Source organism: Aythya ferina (assembly GCF_964211825.1).
Source record: "Aythya ferina genome assembly, chromosome: 1".
Lineage (NCBI taxonomy): Eukaryota > Metazoa > Chordata > Aves > Anseriformes > Anatidae > Aythya > Aythya ferina.
In genome coordinates this window covers 136,037,047-136,061,457 of record NC_140296.1, presented here as the reverse complement: position 1 = coordinate 136,061,457, position 24,411 = coordinate 136,037,047, and the positions used below count along the sequence as shown (strand labels likewise).

The 24,411-nt window shown below is 42.8% G+C and overlaps 1 protein-coding gene and 1 long non-coding RNA gene across 5 annotated transcripts; both read right to left on the bottom strand.

The window, feature by feature from the left end:
• Positions 1–607: 607 nt before the first annotated feature.
• BCL2L14 (BCL2 like 14) lies at positions 608–24,411 on the bottom strand. 3 transcript variants are annotated; one of them, XR_014691445.1, is made up of 8 exons: positions 23,101–23,232; positions 14,780–15,208; positions 11,858–12,073; positions 10,865–10,932; positions 9,573–9,845; positions 8,148–8,831; positions 4,041–4,115; positions 608–3,962 (listed from the first exon to the last, which is right to left on the bottom strand). XR_014691445.1 is itself a non-coding variant. In XM_084514568.1 (7 exons), the coding sequence occupies exons 3-7, from the start codon at positions 15,198–15,200 to the stop codon at positions 8,790–8,792; spliced, it is 1,020 nt and encodes a 339-aa protein (XP_084370694.1). In that variant the 5' UTR covers positions 15,201–15,208; positions 23,101–23,218; positions 24,277–24,411; the 3' UTR covers positions 5,902–8,789. The 3 variants fall into 3 exon arrangements, 1 of the variants encoding a protein (XP_084370694.1); XR_014691444.1 differs by having other exon boundaries at positions 608–4,115; XM_084514568.1 differs by lacking the exons at positions 608–3,962; positions 4,041–4,115 and adding an exon at positions 24,277–24,411 and having other exon boundaries at positions 5,902–8,831; positions 23,101–23,218.
• LOC311434406 lies at positions 5,902–23,368 on the bottom strand. Of its 2 annotated transcripts, none has more exons than XR_014691455.1 (2): positions 23,176–23,368; positions 5,902–7,278 (listed from the first exon to the last, which is right to left on the bottom strand). It is a non-coding gene; the product is annotated as an uncharacterized lncRNA (long non-coding RNA). The 2 variants fall into 2 exon arrangements; XR_014691456.1 differs by having other exon boundaries at positions 5,902–7,263; positions 23,176–23,227.

The following is a 24,411-nucleotide window of genomic DNA, read 5'->3' as shown; positions in this document are numbered from 1 at the left end:
CTGTTGCTGTAACCAGGTATGGGGTGGGTTTGGTCTCTAGACTCCAGCATGTCACTAGGAGCCAACTTGGAGTAATGACAAAGATCATTTCAGAGAAGAGTTTTTTGTTTGTTTGTTTGTTTGTTTGGTTTGTTTGGTTGGTGATTGCATAGCTACACGAGACCACTCCTGATTTGAAATTAAATCTAGACTGTTTTATTCCTGTGTTATTTTGTTATTTAAAAATAAAAAAGCACAATGCACAAGGATTGTATTAAATATGATGATCCTTCCCTTTTGCTCAAAGGTGCTTTGCTACTTATAAGTCTAAAAGTCCTTGGGAGGAATTGAATTCCACATGGATCATCAAGAGTAAGAATCCAGTCATCTCTCTCTGGCTATTACTGCAGCATTATAATTGCCATATTAGTTTTATATTTAATGATTTCTACATCTGTTTCTTCCAGACAGAATAGATTCAGTGATTTGATGCATCTTTGTCTGTTCTTTTTTTATTTTTATTTTTAAACATATGAACCTAGAAGAGCTTGATACCCTATTTATAATTACAACTGCCTCTACTATTTTCACTGCAAATTTTTTCAAGAAAAAACACAGATACTAGCTATTTGGTTTGCTATATAGTTTTATTTCTGTATGTGCACAAAGAAACTGACAGTCCATCATTCTTGTCTTCTTGAGAACAGCTGCAGCAAAATGCTTAGTGTTGTAATAACTGTGAGAGAACCATTCTTCATCCATCCTTGGGCTGCTAGAAAGAGAGACCCTGAGGCCAGAAGGTAATTAGCTGGCTTGTTTTTGAGCTGAGATGCTTGATAAGGTATGTACCAAATCCTCCAAAATGAACTGCAAACTCATGTGCATATTATTAACATCAAATTTGTTGCCATAGTGGTTTTCAGCTTACTTTACTAGAGTCACTATCTGAAGATAAAATAAAAAGACACTCTTTCTTTTTAAAGCCACTAGCAGCAGTGGGGGAAATGGTGGGTTTGATGCTGGTAATTAGAGCATTTTACAGGTTTCCCCACTCCTTTTTCCTTTGAGAGACCCTGGTCGACTTGTCCATGTGGATGTACCTGCCTATGCCCATTGCTGTGTCCTATGGTCTGTACGAGAGAAAGCAGTCTCAACCCATAATTGCCTATAACTTGCTGTTCACACCGCTGGGTACATGAGACTTTGCCTGGGATGGAATGCTGAGCATCTCTCTTAAGGGACCACTGGTAAGCAAAGAGGGCAAGCAGTTTGCTCAGTAGCATTTGAGGGAGCGGGGAGGAGAAAGACATTCCAGTCCCCCTCCCCCCCCCCCAGTCAGAGGAAAATACAGTTTGTGAATCCTAAAACCTTTTTCAAAATCCGAGAGTAAAAAGCAAACTTAAGTCTTCAAAGTGATTGTGAGTCAGTCCCCTTCAAAGCACTTCCATGGATTTCTTGAAGTTTCTTTCCAGTGTGTATTCCAAACGTTTTTGTGGGGATGATAAATTCTTCCTGTCTCACATTTAATTTTGGTCCATCAAACTGGCTCTCATTTTGGTTTTTCTTCTGGCACTAAAGGCTAATTTGCCTCCTCTAATTGAATGCAGAAACTACATCTAACATGACAGCCACTACCCACTCAATAATGGGATATTGTCTTTCCCGACTTGCACTCGCCTTAATTAAAAGCAGAGAGCTGACCTCAGCACTGAACTCTACCCTATTCCTTGCTAATGCTTTTACACATCACTTCACGCTAAAGCTCGGCAGAGCACATGCAAGGTCCTGGCAGGCCAGCGCTGTTTGTTTGTTTGGCATTGCTGTAAGAGCCAGGCTCGCTCAGTCCACAGGAGGTGGCTGGTGGCCGATAACTTCCTGAAACAGCTGGTGAGTGAGCCAGCTAGGGACGGTGTCCCACTGAACCTTTTGCTTGTACGTAGAGAAGGACTTGTGTATGATGTGAAGGTTAGAAGCCATCTCAGGCACAGCAATCACAAGTTAAGAGTTTTCAATTCTTGAAAGAGTAAGGAGGAGGTTTAGAAGAAGATCCACTCTGGACTTCCAGAGGGCAGACTTCGGTCTGTTAAGGAGAATGGCTGGTGGAGTCCCTCAGGAGGTAGTCCTGAAGGGCAAAGGAGCCCAGGAAGGCTGGATGCTCCTCAAGAGGGAAATCCTGAAGGCACGGGAGCAGGCTGTCCCCATGTGCTGAAAGATGAGCCAGTGTGGAAGAAGACCAGCCTGGCTGAACAGAGAGCTGTGGCTGGAGCCCAGAAAGAAAAAGAGGGTTTATGACTTTTGGAAGAAGGGGCGGTACACTCAGGAGAACTACAGAGATGTCATGAGGCTGTGCAGGGTCAAAATTAGAAGGACTAATGCCTAACTTGAACTCAATCTGGCTACTGCTGTTAAATACAATAGAAAATATTTTTATAAATACATAAACAAGAAGAGGACTAAGGAGAATCTCCATCCTTTGTTGGATGTGGGGGGAAACAGTGACGAGAGATAAGGAAAAGGCTGAGGTAATTAATGTCTTCTTTGCCTCAGTCTTTAGCAGCAAGGCCAGTTGTTCTCTGGGTAATCAGCCCCCTCAGCTGGTAGACAGGGAAAGAGAGCTGAACGGAGTCCTCGTAATCCATGACGAAATGGCCTGCTGAACCTCTTAGATGAATGCAAGTCTATGGGGCCAGATGGGATCCACCCGAGGGTACTGAGAGAGCTGGTAGGAGTGGTAAACTTTATTACTAGGTTAAAGGTTGGACTAGATGATCTTAGAGGTCTTTTCCAACCTGAGTAATTCTATGATTCAGGCACCACCAAGGATTTCCTTCAGGTCTTGCTTAACACAGAAGGTACCATGCTTGCCTACATTTCTGCCACTAGATGTGATTAGAGAACTCTCTATGAGCAGTGCTAAGCTGCTTGGGATGCTTCTCCTCGTTTGTCTAGCCAACAGGACCAGCCTAGCAGATGTTCCTCTGGAGACACAATTTCAGGTTTGTGGGGAACGCAGAGGGGGATAAAAAGCCCTACTTAAAGTAGTAGTGTTATCCACATCTACAGTAGTTAGAACAGCTATCTGGCATGCAAGAAAATGCAGGTTCAGATCCCTAGGGAAGTGCATAACACAAATTTTCCACTGCAGTGCTGTGTGTAATAAGTATTTGCAGCAGAACCACTGCAATGGCAGACAGGAAGCTCCACTTCTGGTGTTTAACTTCCAACAACTTAGGTTCCATCTCTCTACAGCATCTTTTAGCTATGAACTCAGTTAGTTTTGCATTAGCATTCTGGCTTTGCCTGGAAAGCATCTGAGCTTTCCCTTAGAGCAGAGATAAAAGCCAGTTTGGGCATGTGTCTGCCAACAGTGACCCTGGGATAGAAAGATGAGGGAAAGACTATCCTGAAAGTCAGCATAGCGAATACAGTCAGCAAAGATGCAAGAATTTTTTTTGCAACCCATCATTTCTACTACCCCAGGCAGGAAAACACATTGTTTCTGCATCTGCACAGCAAAAAGCTCTGCTCTGACTGCAGCAGATATGCAGTGGAGCAAGTCATAGGCAAGGGAGAAAAGTTCTCTGTTGGTTAATTTGGATGGACTGCAGTAGCTCCAATCCAAGAACATCTGACCCCACCCCACAACCTGCTGTGCTAGGTATCATGCAACAGCAAGAGAGTTTCTGTCTCCCTTCCAGCGTTTACACCATCCCTGTCAAGAGCATTGCAGATAACACACAAGCAAGGCTTTAATGTTTTCTGCTTGCTTCTCACCCTTCACTCACACTGCAACGCCCCAGCTGTGAACTTTTCACCCTGAACTTGTTCCAGATTGTGAGCCTTTGCAGCAGACAAGTCATAGACCATAAATCCAGTTTTCAGACAATGGTATCTGTTTGTTATTCCCCTCATTGCTTTTCTGCAATTCACTTTCTGTCAACCTTCTGTCTACTGAAATGTATGTGTTGGTAGCACTCTCTTACCTGTAAGAAGGAGAAAAAGGAGACTTGGTTCTAAAATGATGGAGACCATCTGAAGTAGTGAGAAGACACAAGACTCACCAGCTGATTTTGGAGAAATACTGAACACACACAGCTCTGACAGCAATTCCTGAAAGCTGAAAGAAGTCCTACCCTCTGAGAGCCAGAAAAAAAAAAAAAAAAAAAAAAAAAAAAGTAAGTAATGGAAATGTAAGATGGTTGGTTTGGGGCAAAGGCTCCAAGCTGTTTTCTGCTATTTCTTCCTCTTACTGCCTACTCACTGGAGCAAGGGGCACTGCAGCCATGAGCCAGGGTATGGCTCATTTGTAAAACATGTGTGCACATGGGTAGCGGGATCTTCTTATCTGATGCTTTAGCTGCTCCATGGAACAGGAGCCAGGACAGGTCCTGTATGTTGCTGGAGCATTGGCTCACGGAGGTCATATTAGGTTGGGAGGCAGGTCCTAGGTGCTAACACAGGCTGTCCCAATAGATTGACTGAGTTTGACACAACCCAGAAGACAGCTGCAGGATAAAATACATCCTGGAACCACCTGCAGAGGGCTAAACTCTCTCTGTGCAATGTTAATGCACGATGAAATCAGATCATTTTAAAATTAGGCTACGTGATGTAACAAATAGCTTGATGCTGAGTTGGTTAGACACACAGTAATAAAAGCCCCAAGTGACGGTGTTTTTTCTAACAGTAAACCTCTTTCTCTTTACTGTAACACCCCAAGTTGGCACCAGAGGATCCTATGATACAGAGAGAGGTATTTCTTGTGAGACACTAAAGTAAAATGAATGCATGCACAGCCAGTGTCCTTTACAACACCCCCTCCACTTCCACACACATCCAAAATGTGTGTATTTGTACACCACTAGCTTAGTCATCAGAGATTAAAAAAAAAAAAAAAGGCAAAGACTAGTTGAGCCAATAGTAGAATTTTGCTAATTAGTGCCAGCCAGCAGCAGGGGCAACAACTTGGTGCTCAGCCTTGCTGACTACTCTCACAATAAACCAAAGCCATCACTCCAGCAAGAAGGTTAGCACAGATCCCTGCCATAAAAGGAATAGGTTGCTCTTAAAATCTAGCTGATGCGGATGACAAATGTAAGAACATCTAAATAAGAAACAGCTCACTTGGCTGATTGCCTATGCTGGCCCCTACTGCTACTGGAAAAAAAAAAAAAAAAAAAAATCTCTCTTAACAACCCAGAGTAAAATAAAAAACAGCTGAATATCTTTTCCTAGATGGCTAGTTTTCACATTCCCATTCAAGACAGTCTGTCTTGCTGTTGGCTCCATTCTTGGCATGAAACTGGCCCTGAGGTTTCAAATTGGGGATGAGAGGCAAGTATGGTTTTAGAGCTGCTAAACCTTCTGCTTGAAAACCACACTCACATATGCAAAATTTGCACCTTCCTAAATAGCAGTCTTATTCAAGCCAAAAAATAAAAATAAAAAACGAGCTAGCACCCAACTAATGGCAAACTAGTGTATGCCAGCAAACCAAGTCGAGTCTTGGTGTAATTAAAGTGGAATCACATCCAGTGCTTCAGAGCCAACATCTAGCTAATACGCCTGCTTTAGTAACCAATCAAATTTATAATAAAGCAGCAGCCTCCAGTGTGAGGAAGGTACAATGCCTACAATTTTTTTTTCATGGAAAAAAGATGTCAGAGAAAGGAAAGGAAGGAACATTTTGAACCTCTGGGTGAGTGCTTGCCTCTATCCCCAAATAACCCTCCTTTTGGGGACATTTGAAGTGATAAAAAAGGCGGGATATCCTTAAAAACTAAGGGAGTCTTAGATTTACAGTCTAGAGATATATGAAGTATTTCCCCAGTCCTCTGAAGAAGAGAAACAAAGCTCCCTCACTTCTGTCTTCCCCATCTTGTTTCGCACATGTGTGTCCAAACAGCAACAGTTTGCTATACATCAGTTGAAATTTTAAGGTTTATTAGAAAAATACTTGATCTTTTATAGCATATTGATCTTTTATTGCATATTTTGTACCTCCAATTAAACTGCTGATTATGACTTTCATTCAAAGTCATGATTTGTTACTAAGGTCTTTGTACAATTAACAGTTAACATGCTTGTACACACAGAATGAGTACCTGTACTAGAATGGTATCTTACTGAGAGGTAGAGAGCCCTTTCAGGAAACATTAACTGTTTGTACCAGAAAATCACAGGAGCAATGCTATGATTTTACAGCTTCAGCAGATGTTCCTAGTTCCTTCTCCATCCACTAGGGACTTGCAGGGGATGGAAATCCAAAAGTCTTCACTTAATAGGCCTCAAATCAAGCCTCCACTTTATGAATATTTTCACTGCAACACATCTTTATTGTAAATGATACACTGTTATTTCTTCCTCTGTCACACCTACAGCTTTAAAACCTCTAATCAGATCATTTGTTTTCAGTTTTGATCTGGGGCAGGTCTTTAAGAAGCCAGGTATGTGGGCTGCTGACAGAAGCCAGCTCAGCAAGTGGGGCACAAGCACATCGGGGAGCAAACTCTCTGGACTTATTACTGGGACTTTAAACTAGGTTTGATGGGGGAAGGGAGGGGAGTTAGGAATGACAGAGAAGGGCTGGGGGACTGCCTGACACTGATGAAGATAGTAGGGAAAAACCTCTGAGTTGTCCCATAGGATTGTCCGAGGGCTCTTCAGAGAAGGTAATGACCCTGATATCCTGTCTGGAATCTCTTTCTTGCATCCCTCTAGGGCTAACTGTGCCTGCTGCTTCCCTTAAGTGCCTGTATACCAATGCACAGAGCATGGGAAATAAACAGATGAGCTCAAGATCTGTGTTTGGTCACGGGGCCACAAGATCCTGGGTGCTGGTTCATGAGGGACTTCAGTTATCCAGATATATGTTGGGAAAGTAACTCAGCCAGGCACATGCAGTCCAAATGGTTCCTTCAATGCATTGAAGATAATTTTCTGATGCAGGTGGTAGAGGAACCAATGAGGCAGGGGGGACTTCTGGATGTTTTTCTTACCAACAGGCATGGGTTTGTTAGGGATGTGAAGGCAGAAAACGTGTGTGGATAAGCATCCTTGCTCATCAACAAGATCAAAAGGAAGAGGAACGTCTATGATATGTGGGAAAAGGGCCTGTTCTCTTGGGATGAGTATAGGAGGGTTGTCAGGGCCTGCAGGGACGCGACAAGGAAGGCTAAAGCCCACCTGGAGGTGAAGCTTCCAAAAGAGATAAAGGATAATAATAAGTGGTTTTTTGTTTGTTTGTTTATTTTTTTCTTTGATTTTTTTTTTTTTTTTTTTTTTCTTTTTTTTTTTCCCCTGTTGAATGAGGGGGGTGTCCTGGTAATGGGGGATGCTGAGAAGGCGGAGATACTAAATACCTTCTTTGCTTCAGTCTTTGCTTCAAAGACTCCTCCCTGGGACTCCTGGACCCTGGAGGGAGGAGAAAGGGCCTGGGAAGTGGAGATCTCCCCGCTGGTTGATGAGGGAGTGGTTTGGGAGCGTCTGAGTGGGCTCAACACACATATCCATGGGTACTGATGGGATGCATCCATGTGTGCTGAGGGAGCTGGGGGAGGTGATCACTAGGGGCATGACCTGCTGGACAGGAACTCTGCAGAGAAGGACCTGAATGTCCTGGTGGATGACAGGTTGGCCGTGAGCCAGCAGTGTGCCCTGGTGGCCAAGAGGGCCAATGGGATCCTGGTGTGCATTAAAAGGAGCATGGCCAGCAGGTCAAGGGAGGTGATCCTCCCCCTCTACTCTGCCCTGGTCAGGCCTCACCTGGAGTACTGTGTCCAGTTCTGGGCTCCCCGGTACAAAAAAGACAGGGAGCTCCTGAAAAGAGTCCAGCAGAGGGCAACAAAGATAACAAAGGGCCTGGAGCATCTTCCCTCTGAGAAAAGACTGAGACCTGGGTCTGTTCAGCCTGGAGAAGAGAAGACTGAGAGGGGATCTCATTAATGTTTACAAATATCTTAGGTGTGGGAGATTTGGCCAACCTCTTTTCAGTGGTTTGTGGGGACAGGACAAGGGGCAATGGCCACAAAATGGAGCACAGGAAGTTCTGCACCAACATGCGAAATAACTTCTTCAAGGTAGGGGTGACAGAGCAGTGGAATAGGCTGCCCAGGGAGGTTGTAGAGTCTCCTTCTCTGGAGATATTTAAGGGCTGTCTGGACACCTACCTGAACATCCTCTTCTAGGGAACCTGATTTGGCAGGGGGGTTGGACCCAATGATCTCTTGAGGTCCTTTCCAACCCCTACAATTCTGTGATCCTGTGAAATGATGGAAAGCGGTTTGGCCAGCTCTTTCGCCTGTTCTCTCAGTACACTTGGGTGGATCCCATCTGGCCCCATCGACTTGCATATATCTAAGTGCAGTAGCAGGTCACCAAACATTTCCTTGTGGATTATGAGGGTCACATTCTACTCCCCATCCCCTTCCACCAGCTCAGTGGAAGTGAAAGTGGACTGGATCACAGTCCAGTGATTCTTGACTGCACACTGATATTTTCCTCCGGTTTGCATTTCAACATCCATCTGTAGGAGCAGTGGCAAGCACCTCTACTCAGAAAGGTACCTGAAATCACTATCCATGGGACTGAATGCTGCAGAGTTGGAAGTGCCTTCATATCCTTTAAAAAGCACTTCTGCAACAATACCAGTTTTGAGGAAGTGCTATTGTACCCATCAGACTTAGCCATGCAAGAGTCCAACATTCCATGTGAAAAATAAAAATACATAGCCATGGGAACTGGATTGTGGTAAGATCCTCATGTTCCTTAACTGAAGGTTCATGCACCCTGAAGAACGCATTCACTCACATTTATTCTACTTCTTCCTGATCCAGTGAAGTCACAGCCTTCTCCTGTAACAGAGAAAGAAAACTTAAAATTATAAAAGCAATTATGACCCTCATCCTAAATTCAGATCTGCTGGGGTCAGTCAGTAGGTTTGCCAGTAGGATTTCCTGACCTCACGTGCCGTCTGTTTCCATGGATGTACACTTTACAGCACTTCATGAAGCACAAAAGGACTAAGATCTCTGTTGCAAGTGCCTTACAACAACAAAGCCAGGCAAATAAGCTACAAAGGACAGCAGCTCTGCACCACTGCTGGCCAAAGGGCACCTCTCACTGCTGGCTTTGAAAGTGGGATATGAAGATAAATGGGTGCCTTTGTGTACAGAGAGGTGGACATATACAATACTGTAAGGGCAGACTGTATGAAGTGCTGAACTGCTACATTGTCCCCAGAACTTGCCAACAGCAGACTTTTAGGGGAGAAGTTTAAGATTAGGTCAAGCATGTAGTGAAGTTTCCTGGTGTTTCTCTCAGCCTTCAGCTACATGTATTTGCTGAAGTCAGCCTGCACCAGGAATAGTGCTTTATATTCAACAGCCTTCCACGAATGTCTCCTATTGATTTTGAACCTATGTAAATAAAAAGCTTGCAGCATAGAAGATGTCTTGCAGGAGGAAGTCCACAGCTTAAATACATACTGTGTTAAAGAATACCTTTATAGCTTGTTTTGCAGCTGGCCTATGCCAGTTCTATGAAAGTATGGTACTTCTATATTATGCTCAAGTCAAGGGAGACAAAACTCATACCCATCCTCCCCGGTCACGAATCCACGGACTGAAGTGTTCTCTGAGGTACTTTGATCCAAAACCCATGACCAGGTTCATAGGATGGTTGTCCACAGCAGTAAGTCTGGTGGCAATTTCGAGCGTGAAGGCAACTTTGGCACATTGTAGCTGGCTTTCTGTCTCATTTGTTGAATCTGCTGAGACATCCTCCAGGAATGTATCAGTGACCCTCTCAAAGAAGGTGTAGGACAACATGTCTCTGAATTGCTGATAGAAAGTCCTGTCCTTTTTGAACTGAAAATAAGAATAAGGATCAATTAAACTGAGCCACTTCTACTGTAATTTGTTTCCCTATCCCACTGGGAAAGGAGAGCATCTCTAGATAATATATGCAATACAGTCTATTTGTGGTGTTGAATGGAAAAGATGATACACAACACCACACCTCACTGCACAGCTGTTCCTTCAGGCTCTGGAGGTGTCACTAAGATTTTTCAGGGTTTTATTATTTATTTATTTATTTAGTTAGTTATTTGCATTTGAATGAGAGAAGCAGAGAGAGAAAAAGGCAAAAAAAAGTGTGACACTGATATGGAGACTTGCGTGTGAGGAGGCAGGAGCAGTGGGAAGATGACACTAAAGGTTATGAGAAGTGCTGGCAGCAACTGCTGTCCTAACCTCCATTTGCTCAATCTTTGTGACACTTCTTACCTTATCTAAGAACCTCTCTGCTGCCAGAGCAGAACATGTCCTCCATGTGGGATGATACTGATACAGATCAGAAGGGGCAGCTAATGAAGGGCATTAGAGAACGTGTATCTGTATTTTTAATAGAGAAGACAACCATTCCTAATAGTGGACACGTGCAGAGATTTTTGTATAGCTTTTGTGCATGGTTCTCAAAATGCATTCAGAATTATTTCTCTTTCTATACAGCAATTCTTAGAATTGTAGAGTTTCCCTTCCTTCACTGAGAACAACTCATATGCCAAATTTAACACAAGCACAGGAGTTTCATGGAGTTAGTCAGGTGCTCAGTGTCCTATGAAACTCAAAGTGAATGAGTCAAGTGACTCTTTGAAATATACCACCTTTTTGTTGTCTTCCTCCTACACCCCAATTGAGATCTTTGCTAGTCTTCTGGTCTTAAGAAAGGTTTCAGAATGAATGGTTAAGGCTTCAGAAAGCCCTAAATGTGGAAAGAGGTCAGGATAGAGACAGAGAGCTAAGTTACAAAACATTCACTCTCAACAGAAGTGTAATCTCTGTCTCCCACTCTAACCTGTGTAGCTCCTGAAAACAGAAATACTTACCTTTTCTTCTAGTTGATCCCCTGATTTTCTTAACAGTGCAACTATTTCTTGTATTGTCTTTTCTTCATCTGTTAAAGAGAAGAGACGGCATAAATATCACTGCTTTCTAGTAGGATCCAGATAGCAAACCATTGTGAAAGTCCTTCTGTCAATTAATCATGAAAAGAGCTGCTATTTTGTGGCAAATTCACATAGAGTTGTGTATCCAGGCTTTATGCAGAAGCTCACTGTTCTAGTCTGTGTGGAGCAAACAATGGTCTTTTTCCATCTGCATGATATTTTGCTCCAGTTAAGAATTTGGGAAGGAGCATGGCTTTAGCATCCCAGTGCCAGCTCTACATGCTTTGAGGTATGGCTGGTAACAAGACAGAACAAAGGGGAAGCTAGCAGAGGCCCAAGAAAACAGGCAAAATTAGAGGGGAAAAAATCCCCTCATTGTTACCAATTACACCTTCCATGACTCATCAGAACAAACTTTGGGTTTGCTGGATTAAAGAAAATGTAAGCATGGCTGGCTACTTTTTGCAACCAGAAATTTCCAGGAAGCTTGCATTAAAACCTCTGCAGACACCGCAGAAAACCATCAGTTCACACTTTTAACAGGTTGCTGATCAATGTTGTCCCCTCTCTAAAGAGAGACTGACCAAGATATCATTGCCCTATGACAGGTCTTTGGCCTTAGAGTCCCAGTGTATTATTCTGTCCCTAACTCCTATCACTGCTCTGTCACCTTCTGTCACTTTGCTGCCATTCTCCTTTTCTTATGTCACACTTCCCTGGATTGTTAATGATGTTCCCTTTAATTGCAGTAGCAGGCAGCAAAAGGAATACCTGAACTGTGGGGAACAGAACAGGAACAAGCAGAACAAACTTCCCTCTTCACAGCATCTTACCAGAGAGTTCTTGAGTGCATCACCATACCTGGAAAAAACATCCTGGTGTGCAATACCAACCTAATGACCTGCCTACGAGAAGGAAATTCTTCATCCTTACCATTTCCTTCACTCTCATTTCCCTCAGCAGTATCTTTGCCATCTTCTTCCAGAGACTGGGAATGCACCAGCATCTTGAACATCACACCTGAAGGAGATGACTGAGGTCTGGAAGTAACGAGCTTGGCAAGTTTGTCTGCAATGTGGTCAACATCAGCTTTTTCACCTGATTGGGAAGGAAGGTGGTCCGCAATGTTGTTGACATCTGCTTTTTCATCTGATTGGGAAGGAGGGTGAGAAATAAAGATGGCAATTAATCTTTCCAGGAAATAATTCGGAGATTTACTTGTTTACATGCTCCCTGAGGTGGAAGTACCCTGAGGATACCAAGAGAGATATTTTCCCAAGCTGGGGCTTTGTTGTTGCATGAGATCAGCTGGTAATAATTTAGAGAGGTAAGTAATGCATTACAACCCATCTCTAGTATTTGAGCAGCAGCTAACTATACATAGACCATACAGAAGCAAGTGTAAGCATTGCCCTCTAGCATACATCCTTGCAACTCAGATGAACATCCTATCGTAAGAAACAGGAGAGTACTGCTCTACAGGATTGTGAATCTTAGACCTTGATATGAGTGTGATATTGCCCATAACTAGTTCATCTATAGCCCCAGATTCAGGAAAGGCACCGTATTTGAATGCTCTTTCCTTGTTCCCACAGGTTGATCCTGAGCTAAGGAGAAGCAGACCACTACAGAGGCACCTCTAGCACAGAAGCTTCTCATGTCTTCAACACTCTTGTGTTTGGACATGAATACTGGGAGAACCCATCACCTGGCAGCCAAACTAGCTTTATCCACCTTGCGTACTGACCTTATTCAGGACCCCCACTGTCTGAAGACATCACTTGGTGAGGGGATTCTACAGGGGATCCTGCTAAAGTAAGGAGAGCAGAAAGAGCTGTTGCAAGGCTTGCTTCAGCTAGAAAGTGCTCTTTTTCACAACTAGCCTCATGGAGCTTGCAAAACTTGTTCTCTCCTCAGTGGCAGCTCCTGTGTGATCAGCAGGCAGTGAGACAAGCTCAGCTGTGGCCTGACCCACAGCACATGCAAAATTCACAGGCAGAGTGTATTGTGAGGGCAGCAGGGGTTAAGGTGGCCAATAAAAACTGCATTTCAAGGGTGGTGAATCAACACCCAGACATTTCCTTCTCTTTGTCTGCATGCAGAGTGGCTAAACTTCTAGGAAGGGGATTGGACTCTTTGTGACAGCTTATGATTATGACTTCAGAAACCTAAGAATAGGCAACTGTTTTTTAATAGAGCAGGCTGTCTTTTTAGGCAAGTGATCCCCCAAAGCATCACCATTTGCTGCCGAATGGCCTGGCCAAGCTTGCTTCTCAGTTGTCAGTAGTGTAAGTTACAAAAAAATATGTTTTAGGAATCAGTCCAGAATCTGTCCAAGGGCAGGTAAAGTCTGTATCTGAAGCCAAGCACTGTCTCCAGGGAGGTTAACACAAAGCACAGTGAGGTGTTATCTTGAGGCCATGCTTCCACCTGCAGGGACAGTGGCCATGTATTGGCAGGACCATTAAGCAGTTGCCCACAAACTCTTGAGAGCTTTTCTTGACAATGTAAAAATGAAATTGAAATAAAAATGGACACAATGAGTGTGATACTTGAATCAAGACCATGGAAAGTTATGGTCATTTCACCCTAGAAAAATGAATTGGGCTGAGACAGGGACCCTTTCTTGAGAGATCCAGCTGGGTTTGGCATAGGGATAATTATGGGCTTGGTGGGCAGGAGCTGCTCCAGGACAGTTAATCTAATCAAGGATAGGGGATAATCTTTAGAAATATCTTTACATGCAGTGAAATAAGAGAGCAACTGCTGTGACACCAAGGGGTCAGGGAGACGACAGGATCAGCTTGGGACAAATTAGACAAACAACCCCCTATTATTTATATGAATACAATATGACAACCTATCATACACTGCATATGGCTACTTAATGGGGACACTTCACCATCCTCTCTGTCTTTCATGAGAGGTTAAGGTATTAGTCATTTTCTAGAGCAGAAAAGGTAAATGATCATTGTCTACAGTGCAGCACTCTATGTGCAGCTGGCTTTGGAGGCGAGGGTGCAGGGAGTGTAGGTGGATGGGATCCCCAAATGCAGGATGTATTCCTGTTACCCAACACCTCTTCTTCCAGCACATGGGAGGGTCGGTTTAGACTTGATATTGAAAACTCTCTCCACAGCTTTCTTAAAATGAAGACATGTTACCTTCCCAACCTAGCCTCAGACCACACATTATTTTTTAAGCCTGCCTCCTCAGTCAGGATCTATATGTGAGAGGAATCCTGTGGCAGGAGTAGCAACATGTAAAGGAGATTTATATAACTGTGGAAGACTGTTTCCATTTAAGGTACACAGTGGAATTATGAGAGGCAGTCCAGAGACATGAACTACTCTCTGCTTGATGCTGGTTGCCTCAAATTGGCAACTTTGCTAGCACTTTGGTTTCTTGTTAACAACAAAGCTAGCACTTTGGTTTCTTGTGTGGAATATATGTCCCATGATAAAGCCCTTTGAAAAAGCCTTCAGAAAACTTCTCTTCTTTGATTTCTTGTGTGGAGGTTTTCAGTTTGGCCAGTGTTTCACAGTTTCTTTCTAACCAGGTATAAAAATTAAAGGCCAATGCTCATAAAAAGCAACCTGTATGATTGTATGATATTTATCACCATATGATGAAAAACCAAACAAGTGAGTCACAACCATGAATATTGTATGCAAGCACTACTGAAGATCTAGCAATCTGACTTCCTAATTGGAAATCAAAAGAGCTAGTGTAAGATGAGCAAAAAGTGACAGAAGCCTTTTTCCTTTTCCTGCCTTTCCACAGGCCCTGAGTCATTTAAGCTATTTAGAGAAAGATTTAAGAACAAACTGCAAAAGAAAGAACAAAAAGACATACTTGTCTGATGATGACAACTCTTTACTGAAAGGCTCTCAGTGCATGTACCAAAAGTGCAACTTTCAGGTACAGAAGTTTTTTGGGGCTTTTCCTGCTCTGCTCTGCTGCAGAAGAAGGGTAGACAATATCTTGATAAATGTTTTTGTTTTCTTTTCTTTTTGCTGTGCTGCTTCCTCATGCCACTCTGGAATTCCAATGTTTGACTTGAACCGTCTTTTCCCCCTTGATGATGAATCTCTAATTCACTCCTGATTAAGGATGATGATTTTGGTGCATTTGTCTCTTTTTTCAGAAGTTTCTTGTATCTGCTGGCAGACAACCGCCGCTGTGCATAGGCCATCAGGATCTTGTATTCTATGCTGTCTCGCTCATTGTCTTCCAGCGGTATTTCTTCCATACTGACATCATTTGGTGAAGACATCTCAGTCCCTGCAAGAACATATTTTTAGTTTTAAGTTAGGGAATAGCCTGTTTTTCGTAAATACCAACCAATACTTAACCATTTCTACAGAACTTTTCACTGAACACCTTATAAACCTCAGTGATGGCAATATTGCAGTACCTGGAAACCAGTGTTTTCTAGAAAGTGAATTTGGTTACTGAGTAACACTGCAGATGGCAATTAAAGCAATAGAAGAATTGGAACAAGATATATGCTACTTTGCTCTTAGCTGCATTTGGTTCATGAAAGTATTTTTCAATAATTGCTCAGCCCAAGTGCATTTTACATTTCATTGTTTGGTCTTACTGCAAGAGAATAAGATAGTTTACGATATGAAAAATTTGCCTGAAACACTTGAGGCATGTTTAAAAGAAAAAAAGTAGCTCAATTCAGCAAACACATAAACTGACTCAACCCTAACAGTAGCTTTTTTTTTTAAATTATTTTTATTTTTTTTGGAGAAAGATCAGCATACAGGTGGCTTAGATAGGAAATATGAAAAATATAAAGGAGTATTCAATAACTGGGGTGCAGTTCAGGAAAAGAAGAAATATCGTAACAATAATATCTGATTATCAGGATAGAAAGAAAAATGATTTATCAAAGCACTGCACAGGAAAAACCCAGACTGTGCTCAGATGATGCCACAAGGCCAGCATATAACTAAACACAAATTCTGCTCTCATGGGAAGCTTCGACAAGTTTGGGCCCTGGATACTCTAGGTAGGACTAGGAAAGCAACAAAAAACTAGCACAAACATTAGGAAAAACTTTGATATATATATAATGTTCTCAACTGTTCCTTCACTTTAGTGGACCTGAGTCAATAATCTTGTGTGCTTGACTGTGTGCAATGAATAGGATGGTGGCACACAACTCTTGTAACTTGTACTTGTTCATAAAAACATAACAATCCCACAGCATGCACATACATTTTTCCATCTCCTGGCATCCCTTTGCACTGTAATAGAACAAGCCACCATCCTGCTCAGCATGGAACACTCTTACATGTTTGCTTTGCACTAGACTCCTTTGCCACCTGGCCTCTCTGAAGCCAGAGAAGAAGAAGGAAGAAATGGGAGTGCTCCACTGTGATGCAGCCACCCAGCTGCTGTGCTTTTTTGATTCCTAAAAAGGTCCCTTCTGCAGAGGCCAGGTGTGGTTTTAGTCATTTGAGCAGGCACCCCTGACCACTGACAGCAGGCTCTCTGCAAAATTTCTGTTAAATGACCCACACAGACAAAGTCAAACAAAACTACGGTCTTATCCAGAACCTGTCACTGGGGTCTCTGTTGCCAAAAAGCCAAAATAGGAGGCTTCCATTCCTGCTGCCTTCTCTTTAACAAGTACCAAATTCATACATACTTGGACTGAGAGAAACAAATTTAAGTTAATTTCTTTCTGTCTGGAATATCATTCAGCTATTTGATGCTTTGAATAAAACACTCTTGCTGATATACCTCCAACAGGATGCTCATATCCTAAGCAGAGAGACTCACATTTGGGAGTGAAACAAAAGCACATACACACAGACACACACATATATGCATATAGCTGAGTCCAAAGGAAAGCCACTGGGAACAGGATGCCTGGCTCCCTATGTATTTTTAATTTCTGCCCATGGGACTGTACCTCCTAATTCAGCATTTTGTGCCACACAACAGAGCAGCTGTTCTGTAGGAAGCAATTTTCTTAGTGCAGCCTTGTTCTGCAGGCATCTCCAGACACCACAATGGCAGTGCCACAGTAAGTGGTGACTTTGTTCCTTCAGAGATGCTGGAAGGAAAGGCTTAGAGGCAGTATGATTGCCAGGCCTGCAGTTTAATTGCAGATCACCTGTCTTTTCAGTGCAGAGTTCTTAAGTTACTAGAGGTTTCCCTCAAACTCCAGAAAACAAGTTCCAGGTTTACAATCCTCTGTGTTTTTTGTTTGTTTGTTTGTTTGTTTTAATCACCCTCAAAATTTCTTTTTCCTAAGTATGAGGGTGAAATAATCTATATATGTACATTTGAAGCACCAAGCCTTTATCTGGTGTCAACCATCCTAGTCCCATGAATTATACTCCCACAGGAGTACACAGCAGAGACAAAAAAAAAAAAGGGAGATAAAAATAAAACTTTTCCTTACCAAACATAGGAGCATCAGAGATTAGACCAACTTCAGCCCCCTGGCTTACATGTGCTCTTAGTTCAGCACTGTCCTTACCAGGAAAATGGAAGGGGATGAGAGAAGGGAAGGGAAGGGAAGGGAAAATGAAATTGAGAAATATCTGAGGAAGAAACCTGGGAGTGTTGCATTATAGGTCCAGTGTGGTTCCTCTTACCCTGAACTGCTAAATGTATTAATGCAGCTCATAGTCTGCATTCCATTTTAGAAACTATTTTTTGCTGAAGAGAATGGACTTTTCCAGACACTGTGCAGGAGTATCACTAGCTTCCACAGTCACTTTAGGACAGCCTAGAGCAAAACACTAAGGAAATTAGAATGCGAATAATGTGACTGGGAGAGGTGGACAGAAACAGAGGGGCAAAAAAAAAAAAAAAAAAAAAAAAAAAAAACAACCAAAAAAACACCGCATCTGCTGGTAGAAAAAAAGAAAGATGGCTTGTTTCTCTCTCAGGAAACTGTTATGTTAATTCACTCCACAACTGAACCTAAGTGTGATTTCCCAGTTGTGCTCGAGTTAAAACATTGACTCACCACCACCTCAAGCCTCCAATACCCTGTCTCAAACACGTGGCAATAGCCTCTCTGAAATATTCTTCCTAGCGCAAGCTTGGGTCTCAGCTTGCTCAGTTTTCCCCTAGCGGTGTGTTGTAATGTTTAGCTGTTTAGTGTGTAAAAATCTGTACTTAACTTCATGTGGCAAAGCATCTCACTGTTCCCTGACTATGTACCTGGGTGATGATTTACCCCAAGAATATCCAAAGTACAAGCAACTATGTTGCCTTTGAAGATCTTTCAGCAGTGGCCCTGTCCTGGTAGGGTCCCATCCTGCACTGAGACCTCTTGCTCACAAGGTCATGCCAAGAGTCCGTTCCTGTTTGCTGAACCCACTGGCAGCAGTTTGGTAATGGGGGGGAGGGTGTCAGTTCCTCCTCTCTTGCAAGTTGCTGCCTCCAGATATTCAAGGGGTCAGCAAGAGGTTTAATGAACCTGCAAGGGAAACTGAAAGCCCCATAGGCAAGAATCAGCAAGAGACTGTTACGAGAAACAAACCACATGGAGAAAAAGAAGTGAAAGCTAGAAATAGAAAGAAAAAAAAAAAAAAAAAAGAACTGAAACCATGCAAGACAGAAGACAGGCACAGGGCTGCTGCTTCTTCATCGCTGTGCCTAGGAAAGGAACATTGATGGATATACTAGTCAGGATGCTGGGAGAGAAGGTGGCAAGCTCTCCATGACCTATGATTACTTGATTCCATCTTCCAGTGCAAACCAGAGTAGCTTAAACAGTGCTTTAAGCTTCACTGCATTTCTCAGTGTTCCTGTCACACAGGCAACAAGTATAGGGCAGTGTTCTCCAGCCACACTTTTCCTCCTTCACCTGACTCCCCTACATACTCCCTATTTCACCCTAACTCTTGTGTAGGAGTCTGTAATTAAGGCTGTTGCAGATCTCTTCAGCTGGCCAATGAACGCTGGAACAAGCACTTCCCTGGCTGCCTCAGAAACCAGGCCACTTGCTTCATTTTGAAGTTCATCCACAAAGAGAGAGAAGCTTTTAAAGGTTCATTATTTTTCATTATTGAATACTTTATTCAAACTCAAATTTCACCTTAAAAAGATCTAGCTTAGACCTTAAGATCAGACACCAAAGCTCCTTAAAACAGTATAGCCTTCCCAATCATGGGTACTCTTTACTGGATCTAAAATAATTTGTATAATATTCATATACACTCATTTTCACTAATATAAAAGAAAAAATGAATACTAATATAAATACTATACAAATTATAAGCTAATTACATAAAATAGTATAAATTTAATTCCTGAATATCAAGAGGAATAACTTGTCGTAGCATAAAATAATCAGTACTGCCCTATACACTACAATATTTCTTACACAGTATGTGTTTAGACCTGCCCTACCCAAACCAACACTGAAGATGGCTGTAGAGATAAAAATCAAATAAGAGTTCAAAGGTTGGTGTCCTAAACAAGGCTGAGTGCAGCCTGATAGTAGGAGGTGGAGTATTATTACAGCTTCCTGGTACATAATGTCAAATAAGCACTTACACACCAGATGCAGCTGTACAGATAAACCCACACCTTGCTCTGATGGGAAATTCCTGAGAAATGAAACTAATTATTTTGGTAAAAAAGTGACATAGGAGCTTCCATACTGGGACTTTTTTGAGCACAGCTGCCTTGGTAAGAAATTTCACCCCTGTGTATCCAGCTAGGCCGAGGGAGCCTAAAAGGAGGACATGGAGTCACAGTGTATTGGTCATGTATGCCATTATTCACAGAGAGCAAAAAAAGTAGATATCACCAAATGCTGGTGTTTGAAAAGCAGAGTGCCAGAAATGAACCTGTTTTTCAATTCATTTTAAAGTGTGAAATCTTTATTGGAGGCTTATGACTCTCCTTAGAATTATTTCTTCATATTATAACCACATTATTTTCCTAATATCCTATCTCATATGGGCCAGAGATGAGACAAGCCTTTTCCAGCAGGAGCACTAACTTTGCATGAACTCTCTCAGAAATGAGATTCTATTAAGAAAGTTTTATAATGCAAGCATTGATCTGGTTTGACAAGTGCTTGGAAGTCCTGCTAAAACCAGAATCTGCATATTATTTCCTAGGATGATTAAAAGAAACTTGGAGGATCAGATGATGGAGGGTAGCAGCACAGTCTCATTCTGTCTACTTAAAAACTCTGGTCTAAATTATTTATCTTCTGAGCTTGCAGGCTTCAGAGGAAGCACTATTACCCCATCCTGCTTCATTTTCCTCCAGACCTTTTCTTTCCATTGCCAAATGTTACATCCATATGAGATTTCCCAGCATATTGAAAGTGAACTGCCAACTCTCCTAAGGGTATGTTAAACTATAACCCACCATCCACTTCAAGACCTGTCTGCCAGAAAAAAAATTAAAATAAAAAAAATAAAAATATACACAGACTTCTGTGAGGAGCACTACTAACAAAACCTGGCTTCCTCTCTGGATTCTCTGTGAACCCATCACAGCTAAAAGTGCACCCCATGAGGCCACACAAATACCCCCAAAACTTGTAGCACTGTAACTCCACCCTGGGCTGTCTGCAATGACATTTATCTAAAAGCTTGAGAAGTCCTTTATACGAGGCTTAGCTGGCAGGACACAAAGAAGTAACCCTAAAGAAGACAGATATTAGCAATGTGATTGTTCAGTCTTTCTTAGGAAGGCATGTGAAAACAAGACTCTGAGGCTCATGTCTGCATACATGGGGAAAAAAATGGGGGGGGGGGGAAGTGTATCGTGGAGGTTCAAAAGTAGGTGAAATAACTTCTGATTTGGAGGGTGTCCAGCTATAGGCCTGTATTTGGCAAAGCTGTAAAACTGGGGCATCTTGGCTATGCTATTTTTTTACTTTATTTGTATTGTTGTTAATTGTTAATAGCAGGCAGCAAGTATAGATACAAAGCATAGAATTATAGAATCATTGGGGTTGGAAAAGACCTCCAAGATCATCTGGTCCAACCATCACTGTATTACCACTATCACCCACTAAACCATGTCCCCAAGCACCACGTCCAACCTTTCCTTGAACACCCCAGGGATGGTGACTCCATCACCTCCCTGGGCAACCCGTTCCAATGCCTAACTGCTCTTTCTGAGAAGAAATGTCTCCTCATTTCCAACCTGAATCTCCCCTGGTGCAACTTGAGGCCATTCCCTCTATTCCTATCACTAGTTACCTGTGATAAGAGACAGACCCCCAGATCCCCACACCTTCCTCTCAGGTAACTGTAGAGAGCAATAAGGTCTCCCCTGAGCCTTCTCTTCTCCAGAGAGAAGAACCCCCAGTTCCCTCAGCTGCTCCTCACAGGACTTGTGTCCCAGGCCCTTCACCAGCTTCGTAGCTCTTCTCTGGACATGCTCCAGGACCTCAATGTCCTTCTCGTAGTGAGGGGCCCAAAACTGAATACAGTGGACTACTGTACAAGTCCTCTTGGCACATGGTCACCCATGGTCAAACCCGGGGCTGTCCAACTCATATTTCCCAAGCCTCTACTCTTCTTCTGAACCTTCTACCATGTGTCCTGTCCTTCCCTCTCAGATGCCCACAGAACATGGCATCTGCAGGCAAGCTCTCCCATTGCTTCTTCTGTGGGGAGGTTCCTCTCGCTGTATCATAGAGATTTTCCTCCAGAAGGCTAAGGGACCTCACACAAGCCAAAGTCAAACAATGTCAGTGCTGAACCTGATATTTGACTCAGTTCTTTGTCATGTGTCCTTTCACCAGCACCAGTAGACCTCAGAGAAGCACGGGTAGCTGAAGGTGGTTCTGCAGGAAGAGGAGGCAACACCTGCTCTGAAAGGCATGAAGGCAGATGAAGCAGAATGGAGAAGTGAAAGAGTCACCCCCTGACCCCCCTAAATTATTGTTAGCCTAAGCTATTCACGTCTGATCTGCTGCTTCTCTCCCAGCCAGTAAAGACAGAAGTGCAGTTGCTGCCTGGGACACCGGTTATGAATAAACCATGTTATATCTGAGGCAATGCTGGAGAAAGACCTTACCATTAAAAACACCACCATTTACCTCAGTGACTCATCCCAAGTGTGGGTCCTTCCCCTCAGCTCTACTCTCACATATAGAGGGGCAGACTGGGGAACTTGGCACAGGAGGCTTCCATGCAAGGGGAAGCAACAGCCAAGACTACTCCAACAGCAGTTCAGGCTAGATCCTTTTCTCTGTGGGGATGACCTGAAATTACTGGCAGTTCTTGTACAGAAAAGCAGAACTATTGTGGGTTTCTGTAGTTCACTCATATGTGAGCAGACCACTTCACTGAAACAGTATGTCATGTGTATTGACCCACTAATTCTCACAAAACCCTTATCAGATTTGTATTGTCTGTCCAGGAGAGGCTGTGCTGTTTTAAACTGTACAAAGGCTGTGGAAAGTTGGTTTTACACATGAGACCACAGGAAAGGATCTCTCCTCATGGTACTGCAACACAGTCACCTCTAGGATGGAAAGCAATGACTTGCAAACTGCAGGATTATCTGCTACTTATTAAATCTTAACTGAACAGGACACCACAGAATTAGCAAACATAGTGTTATACAAGCATGACACAATAAACATCCCTAGTGACAACAGATTTTTCATGAGCACTGCTGTGCAATAGACACAATGCATGCTGTATAGAAAGGTCAATGCTGATGTATGTCTTTCAAAAGAGAAGTTATCTGCTGCTCTGTGGCTGTCGAGAGGTACTTCCCTCATTCAGGGATGAAAGGCTGTTCAATGCTCAGCCTCTAGAAGAGAAATGATGCACTACCTGGCTGCACAAATTTACTGGGGTACTCCTGAATTTTAAATTCAGTTGTCCACAGCTAAAACATTTAGTGTGGTTGGAAAAACAACAACAACAACAACGAAAAAACAACCTTGCTGTCATTGGCTAGGTCTGTCAAACTTTCTTTTGAAAAGCACACCACCAACAGCGGTGAGGCCTGTATGGCAGCTCCAAAAGTCCTAGGGCAGTACCTTCCCTTACTTTTTGACTTCACAGCTAAACCTGAAAGAACATTGTTCTGAATTAGCCATGATAAATATAGCAGTTTAATCTATATACAAATAAGAGCCTTGTGCTGGATTATGGACAATCAAGCATTACAGAAGAGAAACTAAGTTCAGAGAAGAAAAGGGTGCTTATTACCTTCCAGGTCTATTGCACCAGCAACACTGCGTGCCTGATGATCTGACTTCTTTCTCCTTTTCTTCCAGTGGTTACTCTTTTTTTTCGTTAGAACCAGCCTTGTAAGCACAGCAGTTCCCTTTAGGGGAAATAAATAAGTAAATAAAACAAAGAATTTAACTTATTCTATTGACTATTTTAAGCCTTCCACTAAAACATATATACATAAGCTTTCCCTAAGACAGTCACTGCACTTTCATTAAAAATGTGCCAGTACACTTCCTTATGTGAACAGAGTTCAAAAATGCCAGCTTACTTATAGGAGGCAGGAAGGGTGGGGCCTGCCCCCTGCACTTGTGAGTGGTGCTGAGCAGCATGCCAGGCAGGGGACAAAGTCTATCGCTGCTTTGGGCTTCTGGACGAATACAATCTTTTTTTTTTTTTTTCTTTTTTTCTTATTTTTTTTCATGGTACAGGTTGAACCAAATAATCATTCTGATCCAGAAGAAGGTTTTTAAAGTGTTTTGAAATCAGTTGTACCTCTTCTATAAATAGCCATATACTATTCTATACTTTTTCATATGCTGTTGACTTTTTTTTTCCCAAAATCACATTAAACATTAGTTAGATAAGATAGTTAAGGTTGTTGCAACAAGTGACACTGTATTGACTCTCTTGGACTTTGCTCCTGTAGCTATTGTAACTACTATGGTCCAAAATGGTGATTTAGTTACCTGTACAAATAACTACAAATTAATCTACAAGTCCATTTTAAGAGGGCTTTTCACCATGCCAGTGATAATTCCATTTTCAAAATAAGCTTGTAGATGAAGTTGCAAGCTAGGAGGGATTGGATGAATGGGCAAGAGCCTCATCCCACAGCCTGAGAGGGTGAACTCTTGAATCCAGTCTCATTTCAGTAGTGCCCAGTGCCAGGGGACAAGAGGCAGTGGGCACAAACTGGCAGACAGGAGGTTCCCTCTGAACATCAGGAGCCCTTCTGTGCTGTGTGGGTGATGGAGCACAGGCACAGGTTGCCCAGAGAGGTTGTAGAGTCTCCTCCTTGGAGATCTTCAGAAGCCACCAGGACATGGTCCTGGGCAGCCTGCTCTGGGTAGCCCTGCTGGAGCAGGGGCTGGGCCAGACAGCCTCCAGAGGACCCTTCCCACCTCAACCATTCTTAATTCTGTGATTTACCTGTGGAGGAGAGAGTTTCAGTGGGTACAGGCTGGTTTCTGACAGGGAAGATGTCTCTTCAGGGAAGTGCCTTAGTCTCCAAGTGTTGTAAGGAACATGCCTGTCTGCTGACTTTCCTGCAAAGTGAAGAATTTG

What these genes read in the sequence shown, in the direction of transcription:
- BCL2L14 (XM_084514568.1), bottom strand. Translation starts at nt 15,200, where the DNA reads ATGTCTTCACCAAATGATGTCAGTATGGAAGAAATACCGCTGGAAGAC. An exon ending in GGGATCAACTAGAAGAAAAG is followed by an intron (nt 9,846 to 10,864) that starts GTAAGTATTTCT and finishes TCTTATTTTCAG; the next exon opens with TTCAAAAAGGACAGGACTTT. An exon ending in TTCGTGACCGGGGAGGATGG is followed by an intron (nt 8,832 to 9,572) that starts GTATGAGTTTTG and finishes TCTCTGTTACAG; the next exon opens with GAGAAGGCTGTGACTTCACT.